The 14880-nt window shown below is 52.8% G+C and overlaps 2 protein-coding genes across 2 annotated transcripts in view; both read left to right on the plus strand.

Annotated features, from left to right (window-relative positions):
• Positions 1 to 5976, plus strand: part of PSMD11 (proteasome 26S subunit, non-ATPase 11) — a 29798-nt gene extending 23822 nt beyond the window's left edge. Inside the window, exons 9-14 of the mRNA XM_019423905.2 lie at positions 1415 to 1477; positions 2950 to 3075; positions 3533 to 3568; positions 3825 to 3876; positions 4175 to 4317; positions 4436 to 5976. Coding sequence (XP_019279450.1) covers positions 1415 to 1477; positions 2950 to 3075; positions 3533 to 3568; positions 3825 to 3876; positions 4175 to 4317 — 420 coding nt within the window. The 3' untranslated portion in view covers positions 4436 to 5976. The remainder of the gene's footprint in view (positions 1 to 1414; positions 1478 to 2949; positions 3076 to 3532; positions 3569 to 3824; positions 3877 to 4174; positions 4318 to 4435) is intronic.
• A 4471-nt stretch (positions 5977 to 10447) lies between these two features.
• On the plus strand, positions 10448 to 14387 carry CDK5R1 (cyclin dependent kinase 5 regulatory subunit 1). Its single transcript, XM_019423911.2, has one exon. The coding sequence runs from the start codon at positions 10568 to 10570 to the stop codon at positions 11489 to 11491; it is 924 nt and encodes a 307-aa protein (XP_019279456.1). The 5' UTR covers positions 10448 to 10567; the 3' UTR covers positions 11492 to 14387.
• The last annotated feature ends 493 nt before the right edge of the window (positions 14388 to 14880 follow it).

Genomic DNA, 14880 nt, shown 5'->3' on the forward strand with positions numbered 1-14880 from the left:
TTGGGGGAGTTATAAGAACTGAACCATAGCATTTGCACAAGTTAGGTTGCATTTTGCTTTGACCAAAAATTTTATCTATCTTGAGCCTGATTTGTAAACTTAATATGTGCAGACTATGAAATCTTGGGTTCTCCAAGAATCTGGAGCCTGGCAAGGCCTGGTGCACATGTGCTTTAGGGAGGTTGAAGTGCTTGGTGCAGAAACTAGGTTTTGATGGCTCATCCAAGTGTTGCTCAGTACCTTTCCAATTCATGTCCTCAGTGTGTGTGGTGCAAGAGGCCTTTGATAGTCAGGAGGAGCCCCTTTTGTGCCTGAGTAGATATGAGTATGACCTGTGTAAAGGTGGTCTCAGAAGTCGGGACCATCCCTTCTTTGTACTTTGCTTGATTATCACTAGTAAAGTAAAAGTAATCTTTCTGGATTTCAAATGCAGTTGTCTCTGAACAATAGACCCATTAACAATCTTATTATGTCCTTGGAGGAATGGCCCTAACAGATGGAAGAAACTGTCCTTCTCTACAAGTGGTCCTAAATGGCTTTTCATCCAAAAAAGTTTCAGATCCCCTCGTAGTTTTGACCACAGGAATAGTCGTTATTACTACATTGAAGGACTCATTGCCTGTATGGAACTAGAGTTCAGGAAATGGGCTAAGAGAGGTCTCAAGTGTCCAGGACAGGGTCAGGTAAGTAGTAAATGGTGGAGCCAGACTTTGAACTTGGGTTATTTGGCTCTCATTTCCAGGTGTTTCTAATTGTGACATCTGTTCTGTGTGGCATAAATGCTGAGACAGACCAATGATCAGTTTTGCACCATTTCAAAGTCTGCTGTGTAACACACACCATCCTTATGTAAGTGCATAGGCTGGTACGAGAGGAGGTCCTTCTGGTCCTTTGTACCTTGATGACCACTTTCAAGCAGGAGTCAGAACAGTCTCCCAGAAAGATTGTAGATCTCTTGCTGAGTGGAGACTTGATAGCTTGGTGAAGTGCCTTTTATTAACCAGGTTAGAAGTTGCTGTCAACCACTGATTGTACCTTCATCCCTCTGTGGCATTTTAACATTGAGTGTAATATGTAGAATTCTGGTGTCTCAACCCTAATGAAAATAGACCTTGGCTCGTGCTCTGTACCAAACCTGGGAGAATGAGAGTTGATGAAGCACAGGTATGATCAGGTCTAAGGGCAAAAAGAGTCTGGGGGCTTGGGCATAAAGAGCCTTGGAGGAGGGGTAAAGAGATCATAGTTCTCTCGTCATTTTCTAGCTTTTCTTCCCAGGCCTCTGAAACACAATGGTGGGGCAGGTTCTTCCTTGGATCCAAAAGTTGTGTGGACATAGCGTACTGCTTATGACATTTAGTGGATGAGGTCTGAGTGCAGAATAGATCACTTTCACTGCTTTTCTCTTTACTCTTAGACAGAAGCATTAAAATGTGTGGCTCAGGCTAGCAAGAACAGATCACTGGCAGATTTTGAAAAGGTAAGCACGGTATCGGGTTGGTAGGGACTTGGGTGGAGGAGAGGGGCATGTACATACTTAAAAAAACCTTTTTGTTTGTAAATAATAATAGTTTCACAAGAAGTTTCCAAGATAGTACACAGTGATCCCATGTACCATTCACCCAGTTTCCCCATTGGTTACATCTTAATTATAGTACAGTATCAAAACCTGGAAAGAGTTGAACACTTTTGTACAATGAAACTTGTTGAGTTGTAATACCTCATTTATATATAGTAACTTTCAGTTTCAAACATTTGTTTCTGTCATCCTTTTCTACTTAATTTTTCACAACAACCTCTTACCTGCATTTTATAGTTGAGGGAGCTGGGGTTCAGCGAGAAGACCCGAAGCCCCACAGCTCACATGTCAGGGTTCAATGCCAGGCTTGGCACTTCCACATTCCACGGTCTCAGGGTTTCCTTCAGCTCCGGAAATGTCAGCTCTGCTTCTCGTCTGTCGGCAAAGGAGAAGTCTTGATGTATGCTAGTGGACTGGAACACACTTCCTCAGTTCACTCTTGAGGCTGTCTTTGTCTCCTCTGCCTTCCACTCATTGTTAGTGAAGGTTTGAAAAGGGAGGACTTGCCTGAGCAGTAGTGTGAGACTTATCTGTTCTCTTCTGAGCCTCTCTTCTCTTAGTCTGAGTATATTGACCAACCTAATAAAAACAAACCTAGATCTAGGAAGAAAAACGTAGTGTGGACAGAGGCTAGACCATTTGGCTGTGGGTGTCCCCCAAGATTCATCATCTTTGCAGAGCTTTCTTGCTGGTTTCATTCACTTCCTTACTTGTCATGATTTGCTTGCTTAACACCTTATAGCACAGCTGGCATGAGGCTGGATATTGAGACCATTTCTCAGGGTAGATAAATTACATTTATGAATAAACAAAATAGATCATTTTATTTTAAAGTTTGGGATGTTTGATGGGACACTTCTGTTAGTAGGTGTTCCTTGGGAAAAGGGTCTGGGAAACCCTAGGGCTAAACAAAATTAGATGCTTTGCTTTCTGTTAACTGCAGAACTGTATGCTGATGTTCTTGTAAAACTCCACGAGCCAGTTGTGGAATGCATTTCGCGTTATTTACCTCAAAAAACTTTTTTCCTTTTTTTTCACGGAGACCCTATTCACTCTGTGGATACATCTTGAGAACTGCTTGTATAGTTGATTTGGCTTTCAAGCTGAGCTAGCTGTTCTTGGGGCTTACGTGGTTTGAGCTGTCAACGTGAGACTTGCCTATAGAAAGATGGTGCCGAGAAGGGGCTCCGTCTTTTAGTTCTTGATGTTTCTTTTCTTCTCCTTTCTGTCATAACTGGTCTTTCATCTCAGATCCTCCATAACTTCAGTCAACCATGGATTTACAAAGTCCAGCAGACTACTTAGGAAGCTAGGAGTAGTGTGCCTTTCAGGTGCTTCTGTGTGCCAATCTCTGTGACCGGCTCTCTTGGCAGGCCCTGACAGATTACCGGGCAGAGCTCCGGGACGACCCAATCATCAGTACACACTTGGCCAAGTTGTATGACAACTTGCTGGAACAGAATCTGATCCGGGTCATTGAGCCTTTTTCCCGAGTTCAGGTAAGGACCCTGCGGGGGACCCTGGTTCTTCTCTGGCTAAGCGTCCTCTCTAGCTCCCTCCCTTCCCACACCTATCCACAATAGGAACTTGCTTCCAGGGCTGTGTCTGGAGGGCTAGAGGGTTGAGCTTTTCTTGTGGAGGTGCTGTGGGGTGGAGGCCGGGGAGATGGCCTCTGCTTGTAATCTGAGAGCAGTCCCCTCCTTGCTTCTGTAGTCACCGTGCCTGTGGTAGATACTCCTGTAGGGGCCTGTGGGGTAGGAGTGTGTGTTGTCTGGCAATGAGAGGCAGGCAGACGGACAGAGCATGAGAGACCTAAGCATGACCAGAGACAGTCCGTCCCAGAGAGACGCTGGGCCAGGTTTCAGGAGACACAGCAATCCCACCCCCACTCTACCTCCATGTTAGAGGCAGAAGCATGACTCTCGGTGTCGCTGTCTTCTCTGCCTTTTCTTTCAGATTGAACACATATCTAGCCTCATCAAACTCTCCAAGGTAAGCAGTCCTGAGCTTGTCTTGGGGGTGGGGACGGGGAGAGGGCCACATGGAGTTGCTGGCACTTACACTGGATGGGCCTGGTTGAAAGGTCCTCAAGCTTCTTCATGTGGTAAGGAGACCACGAGCTCAGAGCTCGAGTTGCATTGTTGCCGTTTTGTTTTCGATCCATTTGCCCTCTTATACAAAACTTTCATGCCCGTGTGATCTTCGACTAGTGGATACCAGTCCCTTTCATCATGTGCTTTGATTTTAGGCCGACGTGGAAAGGAAATTATCACAGATGATTCTTGACAAGAAATTTCATGGTGAGTAAGTCATATAGGCGAGGGGGCTGCTGGTGGTGGGGATGCGGATGAGGCATCACGCTCTTGTTTATCTTGAAAGGAGATGTTCCATTTGTTTCACCTGGTGGCTCCCTGGGATCCTTGCCCCTCTTATCCCCATAAGAGAATGTGTAATAGACATGTGGACATGGAGCATGGAGATGCTTTCTGGTTCTCCTCCTTTCTGGAGAAAGGGAGGCAGCTAGGGAGTGGGCTGCTTCTCAAGTGCTTTTGTGTCTAATCCATTCTTTTACCTGGGTTGCCCTTGTGTTTCCTGCAGGGATCTTGGACCAGGGGGAGGGTGTCTTGATTATTTTCGATGAACCCCCAGTAGATAAAACTTATGAAGCTGCTCTGGAAACAATTCAGAACATGAGTAAAGTAGTGGATTCCCTCTACAACAAAGCCAAGAAACTGACATAGGTGAGTGCTGGCTCTGGGACCCAGGCCCGGGCAGCGCTATCTTCTGCCTGTCGAGACTGAAAGCCTCCTGGTGGCCTCGCAGCTTCCCCGATTGACACTGCTCTGTCTTCTCTTGCAGAGTTGGATCTGTAGCGGTCCTTTGGAGAGTGTGTGTGGCGGGAGAGTGAAACCTTTGGGGAAAATGCTAGGAGATTCTTTTTTCTTTTTGTTCTACTTTTCGCTCGGAAAGTTTTTAAATCCTCATTTGGTGCATCTGTATTCCAGCCAATAGGTGTGCCAGTTTTCATGTAATCTTTACTGGCCCGACTTGGGAGTGGGGAAATTGCTTAAAAAAAAAAGAAAAAGAAAAAAAAAAAGGTTATTCTAAATAAAAGGAAAAAGGCTTACACTACCTAAAGCTGTGCTCTCTGCCTCCTGGGAGAGGGCCGCAAAGCCAGGCGCTCCGCCAACTACTGGGGCTCCTCATCCACCTGCTGGGCGTCAGCTCTCCTCCTCTTCAGAATTGGGTGTTTGCCTGACCATCAAAGCAACGACTTTTTATTCTGTTTGTACTGAACCAAAACAAACAACTGTGTATAGACTGCTATTTTCTTTTTTATTTGAAATGCGGCGTTTCGGTGTTCTTTCCCTGCCACGTGGCCTGTCTCCCGTCCTCCCCCCGACAGTGGCTCCAGCACACCGGCCGGAGGTCCCGCCGCAGCCGCACCCGCACAGCTCGCGCCGACCTGTGGAGGAGTGGGGACGCGGCCAGGAGCTAGTGTCCACCAGGGCCACGCGGGAGCAGTGTGGGCCCTCAGGGGGCCTGCTGTGCATGTGGCTCTTTTTAACACAGTAAACTAGATTAGACATCAGTGTTTTAATTGCCCTTCTCTGCTCTTTTCTGTCCCTTCTCTTTTCCTCTCAACCAGGAGACCGTCACATGTCTCTCTCCCTCCCTCCTTTCCTCCAGGGGAGTCAGGCTGTCTGAAATCCATCAGCTTCTCTCCCTGTCCCCCTCCTCCTCCTGCTGTCAGATGGATTTAGTCTTTTTTTAACAAGTGAACATTGGAAATGCGACTGTGGGGTGTGGGGCTTTTGGTGTTTTTGTTTTCGTTTTTGTTTTTTTAAAATCTTCGTTGTTGGGTTTTCGAGCAACCTCATGTCCCCCTCCCAGGGAGCTTCTTTATTTACCTCTTAGAAATCGAACGGATGGGAGGTAGAGCATTGTATTTCCGCATGCTTTGTTTTATGATGAGATCACATAGCAAGGCTTTCATGCCGTTTGGGCAGGTAAGCTTCTGTACCTCCGTCGTGCTCAGCTCTATTTTCTTCCTCTCATCTCTTTGTCTTCTCCTCTCCTCCTCCCCTCATGCCTCCTTCCCGCTGGCCTCCTTTTTCTTTCCCTTTCTCAGATGATCCTTCCAGGTTTTCGTAATAAATTTATATTTTGTAAAAGGATTTTGTTGTACCAGGTTTTGCATCCTCACTGAATCCGACTGGCTTTTACTTTCCTCTCCAAAATCAGGTTTTTTGTTCTCAACATCTCTCCCCGTCATGTCCAGTCACTGTTTTGGTTTTGGCACCATCAATATCAAATGTACAAACGGTTCTTGCTAACCAACACCAGGTATATCTGATGTTCAGATGAGTTCCAATAAAAACAATTTTTTTTTTCAAAAAGTGTCCTTTCTTGAGTGCTGGAGGGCTTCTGATCAAGTCCACACAGCTCTGTGTAGCCTTCTAGACTGGCCAAAGCTCTGGTATCTCATTTGCTTCATGGGAGACCTTTGGACCCAGGGTGAAGTGGAGGGCTTCGGGTAAGAAAGTTGTCGGTGAGGTCGGAGGCGGGAAGTGGTGTGCAGGTATCGTTCCGTTTTTCCAAGGCAACACGGTCCAGTGAGGATTTGGGTTGTAATCCTCTGCTGCTTCCGTGGTAGGTAATTGTGGTGTGAGGGTTATATGAAGTCACGCAAGTGCCTGGGGAGTCCTGACATTCAGTTGTGGTTGTGCTTCTAGTTGGAATCTTTTGGAAAAGCCGTATGATTTTTCACACAGCCCCTCAGACCCTGGGAGTGGTGGTTTGAGGGGCTCTGAGGCTGACAGGAGAGAGGTGTGCGCTCTGGCCGCCAGTTTACTGCAGTCCAAACCACTCTCATTCTGTTTTAGTTTTGTATAGTCTCTTTGTAGTTTCACTTGTGGGAGGATTTTGCTTCACTAAAGGACTTTAAGAGATCTTCCAAAGGGATCCAGTCAGCCCTAGAGCTGGAGAAGAGGGAGGGTTTCCCAAGCCTAGGGCAGCCCCGAGGAGCTCAGTCGGCAGCAGCCCTTTCCTCTGCTCCCTTTGTGGGTCTGATGACCTCCTCTAGACCTGTGCTGTCCACCGTGTAGCCACTAGCCTCATGTGGCTGTCGAGCCTTTGAGATGTGGGTAATTCGAAGTGTGATGCATTGCAAGTGTAAACACAAACCAGACTTCGAAGACTTGGTATGAAACAAAGAAAAAAGAATGTAAAATAGCTCAACTTTTTAATATAGATGTTGAAATATTTTGAGCATCATGGGTTAAATAAAATATATTATTAAAACCCACCTGTTTCTTTTTTTTTCTTATTTTTTTAATGTGGCTACTAGAAAACACTCAATTTTATCTATGTGGCTTGCTTTTGTGGCTCACGTTACACTGTTTTGGACTGTGCTGCTCTAGACCTCTGGGACTGCTTTCCCTCCCTGGCCTCCAGGAGGCTGGGTCTGGACACAGCTGAGAGGGTCCGGTGGCCCATGGGCTGGCCTGGGCCAGGCTTCCTCGTCTAGGGACCCTTCCTGGCACCAGCTTGCATCAGTGCCAAGGCTTTCTTGTGTGTTAATGAGACAGCGCTGGTGTTGGGAGCAGAGGCTGAGGCGCTTGGCTCTGGAACACTGCTGAATGCTAGTTATGTAATCTGTGCTGCCCAGAAGGGCCACTAGATGCTGCTCTGTGATCCCTGAAGGAACAAAGCATGGCTTCCTCAGAAGCCAGGGCTTAGCCTTGCTTTCTCTGGAGCCCTTTCTGGAAGGTAGCTGGCTGGGGCCTTGGCCTCTCCTTCTTGGGGCGGTATGGGAATGGGGCCATGCAGAGGACGGGATTCTCTGATGGTACACAGGAATGCCAGCTATAGCATAAGGCTAATGGCATAGATAACAAGGAGGCTGGCCCTTCTAGAAGCTAGATGCAGGCTATAGGATAAATAGGCTGATTGATGGGGTTTGGAGCTCTTCTCTGAAGAAGACTGGGAAGAAAACAGCTCTGCTTCATTCAGCCGGGTCTGCGTTCTGGGGCCTTGATTCTGCGATTTGTGGCAGAATATGGACCTTTCTTCCTTGCCTTGCAATTGGAGCTGTGATGGGGGCTTGGGGTGGTGGTGGTGATGGGGGGTGCCTTGAAACAGTGGGCATGGCCGGGTGGATAGGACTTCCGGTCAGCCTCTTTCCTCAGTCACAGTAGCAAGCGGGCTGGCAGTGCACGTTTCATTCATGCTGTGCTGCAAACATGGCTTTGCCTTTGACACGTGAGGAGATTGAGGTAGTAATGCAAAGAGCTCTTTTTGAAAGTGCTAGGGAAGGCTGGCTGAACAAAGGCAAGAAGAGAAGATACCAGAGTGTGGTCAGATTGGAAAAGGCCCAGGCAAGTGCATGCTTCTTAGGTTTGGGAAATTGAAATGGGGTAAAGTGGACCTTGGTGCTATCTGCCATGAACTGGAATAGCTAGAACTGAAATTTGTAGGTACAGGGAACAGGGTGGGTCCAGATAGTTCTAAGGGGAGGATTACAGGCTTTGAAATCTAGGCCCGTTTTGTGAAATGGAAAGCATTTAACCTTTGCTCAACACCAGAATCTGAAGGCGACCCTGAGAGGCAATATGGACAAAGGCTGGGCCTCTGGGCCTCTCCACCTGGGGCTGGTGGGAGAAAGGCTTAGCCTTAGAGTAATTGGGCCAGGGGGCCTGGAGGAGATTACCTCTTCAAGCTCCTTACTATAGGGAAGGAGGGTTGAGGATCGCTCCATTTTCAAAGCAGGCAGAGGTTGTACACCGAGGAACATTTGGAGGGAGGGGCTCAGTGAGCTAAGGGCCTGCTTTCATCTAAGTTAAGATGACAGCTGCTGTGGAGGTTTCAGAAGTAGCCCTCTGGGTACAGAACAATGCATTTTCCATTCTACCGTCACCAAAGTCCCTAAAGCTTCAATTGCCACTATTGACAGAGAAATCGCTGGGTAGTACATACACAAATTCTAGCGCTTTCTGACTCGATAGCAGCATTGTTCTGTGTAGGGCAGTAGGCAGAACTGGCAGAGCTGGCACAGGTTGACAGCCTCGTGTGAAGTGGCCAGGGAATTGGGTAGTCTAATCTGGATTACCACTTCCTTATCTTTTGGTCCAGAGGTGATAATCTGGATTAAGATACGGGTTGGAGCTTCTGTTTCTCTGGTTTGTGGTCAACTCTAAATCAATTTACAGAACAAAACTAAAAGAAAAACAAATGAATGATTCTTGTGAAGGATCTGAATTCTTGTCTGTGAGAGGAATTGTTCTTAGTCGAGTCGGAATTTTACAATTTTACTGGTGCCAGATCTTCAAATGATACATGTTTTGCATGAAAACTAGTTAAATCAGAGGATCAGAGGCTGGTTGGAAAAACGGTTGCTTCAGCTTTACTAGAACTGGTAAGAGGGCCAGTGGAAACGTCGAGGTCACACCTGTGAAGGACTGGCCCGTCTCTGGGGCAGCTGACGACCCAGGGGCTCTCAGAGCCCTATTGGTGTGGGAAAGCCAGGCGGTATTTGCGGACCAACCCGGAACGCCTACGCCTCTTTGGCCTGGATTTCTATTTACCTCTAGGCCCGGGACATTTACCTGGAGTGCGGGAACAGAGGACCCGGAGGGGGAGGCACGAAAGTCGATGGGACAGCCCATCGGGATGCGAGTGGCTTCAGCAAAGGCTTCTCCTCCCCCGGCGCCCCAGGATCTTTCCCAGGTGGCGAGGATGTTAATGGAAAAGGGATCTCGGAGTCCCGGCCAGCCTCTGTGGATGGCTTCTCGGGCGGCAACCTCAGTCCGGGCGGGCCGCGCGTCGCCAGGGCGGGGACGCGGCCGAGAGCGCCCCCGCGGCCCGCGGCTGCGGGCGCCGCGGCGGGAACAAAGGCAGCACGTGTCTGGGCGGGGCGGCGGGCGGATTCGGCTCTCGGCCCCGCCCCCGGCGCTCCCCCTCCCACCCCCGGCCCGGCCCCGAGCTCGGCTGCGCGGGGCGCCCGGGACTCTCACGCGGCCGGGCTGCTGCTGGCGCGGCGGCGCAGAGCGGACGGCGAGCGGTGCGGGAGGGGCGGCCCCAGGGGCGGGGCGGGGCTGGCGCCGCGAGTACCCGCCGCCACCGCCCGAGTCCGGGTCCTCCAAGGGGCGCGGCGAGTAGAGGCGCTCGGGATCGCGGCCGCGTCCCTGTCCGCACCGCGCCCGGCTGTCGCTGAGGACCGCGGCGGCCCCGGGCTCCCCGGCCAGAGCAGGCCAGCCCGGCGCGTGGGCCGCGCGCGCGCGCCCCCGACAAGGAGGCCGCGGAGGTGCGCGTCGGGGCGGGAACGGGAGCGCGGCGGCGGCGGCGGCGAAGGCGGCCGGCGGGGGGCGGGGCCGCGGCGTCTGCAGAACCTTGGACAGAAGCTCCGGAGCCGCCGCCGCCGCCGCCGCCGAGCGCGAGCCCCGCCGAGCCGCGCCGAGCGCGGGGACCGCGGGCCCGAGCCGCGGCGCGCATTGCGGAGGGAGGGCGCGGAGCGCAGGAGCCGCCGCCTGCCGGGTAAGCCTGCGCCCCGCGGCCGCCCGCTGCCCCCGAGGAGCCGGGGCCGGGGTCGGGGTCGAGGCCGCGTGCGGTGTCGAGGCGGGGGTCCCCGGGCGCCTCCCGCCGGCGCATGGGCCCCTCCCGCCGCCGTCCGGACCGCAGCGGCCGCGGCAGGCGGGCGGGGGGTGCTGCAGTGGAGGCGGCCGGGCTGCGGCGCGGGGGCGCAGGGGCGCGGGGCCGGGGCCAAGTCCGCGGGGGCCGCCTGGGCCGGGGTGGAGGAGCGCGGCGCCGAGCCCCGCCTGGTGCTGAGAACCATCTTGTTTTCCACGCAGATCCGAAGGGGCAGCACGCGCCCCCGGGAGCGCCCCCGCCTCCTGCCCGGGGCCGCCGCGGGCTCGCTGAGCTGTCTTCTCCCTCCGGCCGGCAGGCTGGGCGCACAGGGGCGCGGGCCCCCGCCCGGCGCGCAGCGGCACCATGGGCACGGTGCTGTCCCTGTCCCCCAGCTACCGGAAGGCCACGCTGTTTGAGGATGGCGCGGCCACGGTGGGCCACTACACGGCCGTGCAGAACAGCAAGAACGCCAAGGACAAGAACCTGAAGCGGCACTCCATCATCTCCGTGCTGCCTTGGAAGAGGATCGTGGCCGTGTCGGCCAAGAAGAAGAACTCCAAGAAGGTGCAGCCGAACAGCAGCTACCAGAACAACATCACGCACCTCAACAATGAGAACCTGAAGAAGTCGCTGTCGTGCGCCAACCTGTCCACGTTCGCCCAGCCCCCACCGGCCCAGCCGCCCGCACCCCCTGCCAGCCAGCTCTCGGGCTCCCAGACCGGGGTCTCCTCCTCGGTCAAGAAGGCCCCGCATCCTGCTCTCACCTCCGCAGGGACGCCCAAACGTGTCATCGTCCAGGCGTCCACCAGCGAGCTGCTGCGTTGCCTGGGCGAGTTTCTCTGCCGCCGGTGCTACCGACTGAAGCACCTGTCCCCCACGGACCCTGTGCTCTGGCTGCGCAGCGTGGACCGCTCGCTGCTTCTGCAGGGCTGGCAGGACCAGGGCTTCATCACGCCGGCCAACGTGGTCTTCCTCTACATGCTCTGCAGGGACGTCATCTCCTCCGAGGTGGGCTCGGACCACGAGCTCCAGGCCATCCTGCTGACCTGCCTGTACCTCTCCTACTCCTACATGGGCAACGAGATCTCCTACCCGCTCAAGCCCTTCCTGGTGGAGAGCTGCAAGGAGGCCTTTTGGGACCGCTGCCTCTCCGTCATCAACCTCATGAGCTCCAAGATGCTGCAGATCAACGCCGACCCACACTACTTCACACAGGTGTTCTCCGACCTGAAGAATGAGAGCGGTCAGGAGGACAAGAAGCGGCTCCTCCTCGGGCTCGATCGGTGAGCCCTGTAGCCCGCATCCTGGCTCAAGGATTCAATTCATTTTTAAAAATTTATTATTAAGCAAATCAGATTTTGTGTACAGTATGTGTCTAGCAAAGCCACCGAGGGCCTGTCCCTTCCCACCTTCTCTCCTTGGGGTTTTCTTCAGCCCTGCTGAGAACTCTGGGCGCTTTTGAACTCCCGAACCTTGTGCAAAACCCAGAAGATGTATCCAGAGCCACCCAGGCCACCGACCTCTCAACTTTGGGGAATTCAAAGGACTGACCTGCCTCTGCCACCTGTGCCCTTGCTGGACCAGGGCAGGTGAGGCTGCCCGCTGCGTCTGGCATGGGAGCCGGAGCTGGGGGGGGGGGGGGGGGGGGGGCCTCTGGCCAGTTGGCCCAGGGAGCAGTTGGCATTTCCGGTTGGAGGTCCTTTTCTGGCTCCTGTTTTGGGTCGTCCATTCTCCCAGAGGCTTGTGGAGCTCGCCGCCCTGACCGAGCCACGAGTGGGGTTGTGAAGGCCGGATGCCCGCCACCCGGGGACCACTCTTCAATCATGGAGAAGCCGGCCTGGTACAAAGATTGCGTCCTGTCGTTTGGCCGCACACGACCCTGGTTTGCTCTTTTTTCTTTTTTAGGGAGAAGGGCTTTCCTTTAGTGAAGACCCAGAACTTGCCCCCTGGCCACCCCTTGTCCCCTGCTCCCAGCCATGTTGGTGGTGTTGGTCAATGAGCTGGTTTGACTCATGAAGTTCTTTGATTTGGGGTCCTAGCTAAAGGAGTGGGGTGGAGCTAGGGACAGTTCCTTTCCTGGGGGAATTTTTCATTTGACTAATGCAGCTTACTCACCTTGTGGCGGAGGCCAGGGCAGCTGCAGGTGCCCATTACCAACAGCCTGCCTTCCAGGCGGGTGGGGGAGTCGTGCCCGAGACCAGCCAGTGCCCATCTAAGGGCTAAGGCCTCTTGCCGGTGCATGTGACATTTTGGTCCACAGAGCTGGGGTGAGGGGGTGATGTCAGGGATCGGGGTGATGTCAGGGTTCAGGGTGATGTGGTAGTGATTGCAACCCCCACCCCCTTCCCCACTCCTGTTCATTTAAAGCTGTTTCCAAACAGTTCAGTTTCTTCTGAAGACGAAGCCTTGCCCTGCAAGGCCCGATGAGACCACTGGATCTTGGAGACAATTCCAAGATGGGAGTAACGCTCCTGCTTGCTTCCGAAGCCTGCTGATTCTGCGCCTGATCATTTGCAGCTGCTGCTTGGGGTTTCCGCCTCACCCTAGCGGCTGTGAGAACACGCAATGTGTGCTTAATCAGTTTCCTTTCTGATTCTCCCAGATTTGGTGGCTTGGGACTTGGGAGAGGAGCGGGAGAAGGGAGCCAGTCTTCCTCCATGGCCCGGCACTCCGGCTTTGGGGAACAAAGAGCAACGTGAAGCCGCTCTGGAGACTTCTCTCTTCCAGTCCCAGTCCCCCCCCTTCCCCCCCCCCTCCCGCCCCCGGGGAGCGCTGGCATGGGGGGGCCGGGGGAAGGCAGAGGGTCTTTTGACACAGGATTAGGTTCCAGGTGGCTGCTGGTTTCGGCACAAACACTACTGAAATTGACGCTTAACAAGAGAAAGCTGTGAAACTGAGGCCCCGGTTTAAGAGGAGCGTTCGGTTCCCAGACCAGAGGAGGAGGGCCTGCCCCGTGCTGGGAGGGCGTTTGCTCGGCTGCGCCTTAAGGCCCACGGAGCCCTCCCGGGGCCTGCCAGATAACCTGCCGTGGAGCTGGAAGGAACCTGCGGCTGTCCGCACTGCTGGGGCAGACTGGCCGCTGCCCGGGCGGAGCCGTCGCACGGCCTGTCTGTTCAGATCCCGCCGCCACGTGCGACCTGAGGTAGGAGGCCCTCGGGGGCGGCAGGCCCTGGCGGCTTGGAAAAGGGAGGTTCGAGTGCTGGGGCTCAAGAGGAGGGGGCTCGTGTCCGTAGTCCACTCGTTGGGCGGCTGAACTTGGCCTGAAACTGTGCAGTTAAGTTGCATCCCCAGGATTCCGGTTTTGTGCGTTTCCTTCTATTTCTCCGTATTTATTTTTTTATTTCTTGGAGGAGGTGCAAATTTCAGGAGTGGTCGGGGACTTAAGGAAATAAGTCTCTGGTCCGCGCCACCCCCCACCCCCACCCCCCCCAGTGTGAAGCCTGCCACGTTTCTCCTCCCTGCCCTTGCGCCGGTCAGGATCGTGTGAAGGAACCCATGTACTTGAGCGTGCAGGCAGTGAACCCATTTGACATGCTGCTATGAAGACTACTTTTAGAACAACGATTAAAAAAAAAAAAAAAAGAAAAAAAAAAACTAACCTACGGAAAAAAAAAACAAAACCCTTTATTCTTTAATTGTTGCTTTTACAGTGATATTGTGCATGCAAACCAGGAGCATTTTGTGTCTTAAGAAAAATAATCTTAGAACAGATGGCTGTGAGCATTACACCCGTCGACAGAACAAGTCACAGGAATAATAGTTCAGGATTTGGTTTTCCTCTTTTTCTTGTAAACCTGAAGGGTTGATATATTCTTTCCATACATTATTAGAATCTAGTTTTGTTCCAAAGTTGTTAAACTTGCAATGAAAAGAAAATGTGCCATTTTTTTCCCACTCGGAATTATTCATAGCTGTATATTTGAAACTGCTAATTACGCGTGCGGTGTATGTTCTTAGTGCAATTTGTTCTGTAGTTCCTCTTTGACCAAACCGTGGGTATTGTTAACATTAATTTATATTTGTCTCATCCTGTATGTGTGTGTGTAGTGTGTTTGTAAGTATGTGTGGTTTATAATCTGACAAGGTCATGAAGCTCAGTTTGGCTGTAATTTAATTCCCCTTCCCTTATTTTTATTTATTTTTGTACTGTGCTGATTAAATAAAATGCACTGACCATCCATTACATAGGCCTCTTTTTGTGGGCATGCTATTCACGAGCGGGGGTGGTGGTGGGGGGGGCTAGTAGAAATGATTCCTCCGCTCCAAACGTAATTGGATTTGTGTTATGGGGTGGGGGGGGGGAGAGGAGGGAGGTCAGGGCTCAGGGCAAGGGCTTAACCAATGTGTTCAAAGTTAAGGTGATTAAGAGAGAAGCACAGGTGAAGTCAACTCTGGCTTAGTCGGGCATCGGGGGCAGGAGTTGCTCCTCAGAGGCTCCCTTGGCTCTGCAGAGCTGGGTGACAGGGCCCTGCGGCCAGGGGGTTGGGGGGCGGGGAGGAGCAGGCCTAGGCGTGTCCTGGGGACATGCCTGGGGAGGGGCTGGCTAAGGCTCCCGAAGGGGCACCAGACCCAAGACCCCATTTGTGGGGCTTGGCTCTGAGGCTGCTGCTCCCACATGTCCCGGGCCAGGCTCTGCTCAGCGCCTGTCGCCGGGATGCCGGGATGCTTCCTCTCTG

This window comes from Panthera pardus, unplaced genomic scaffold (genome assembly GCF_024362965.1).
Source record: "Panthera pardus isolate Hobbes unplaced genomic scaffold, ASM2436296v1 HiC_scaffold_3, whole genome shotgun sequence".
Classification (NCBI taxonomy): Eukaryota; Metazoa; Chordata; class Mammalia; order Carnivora; family Felidae; genus Panthera; species Panthera pardus.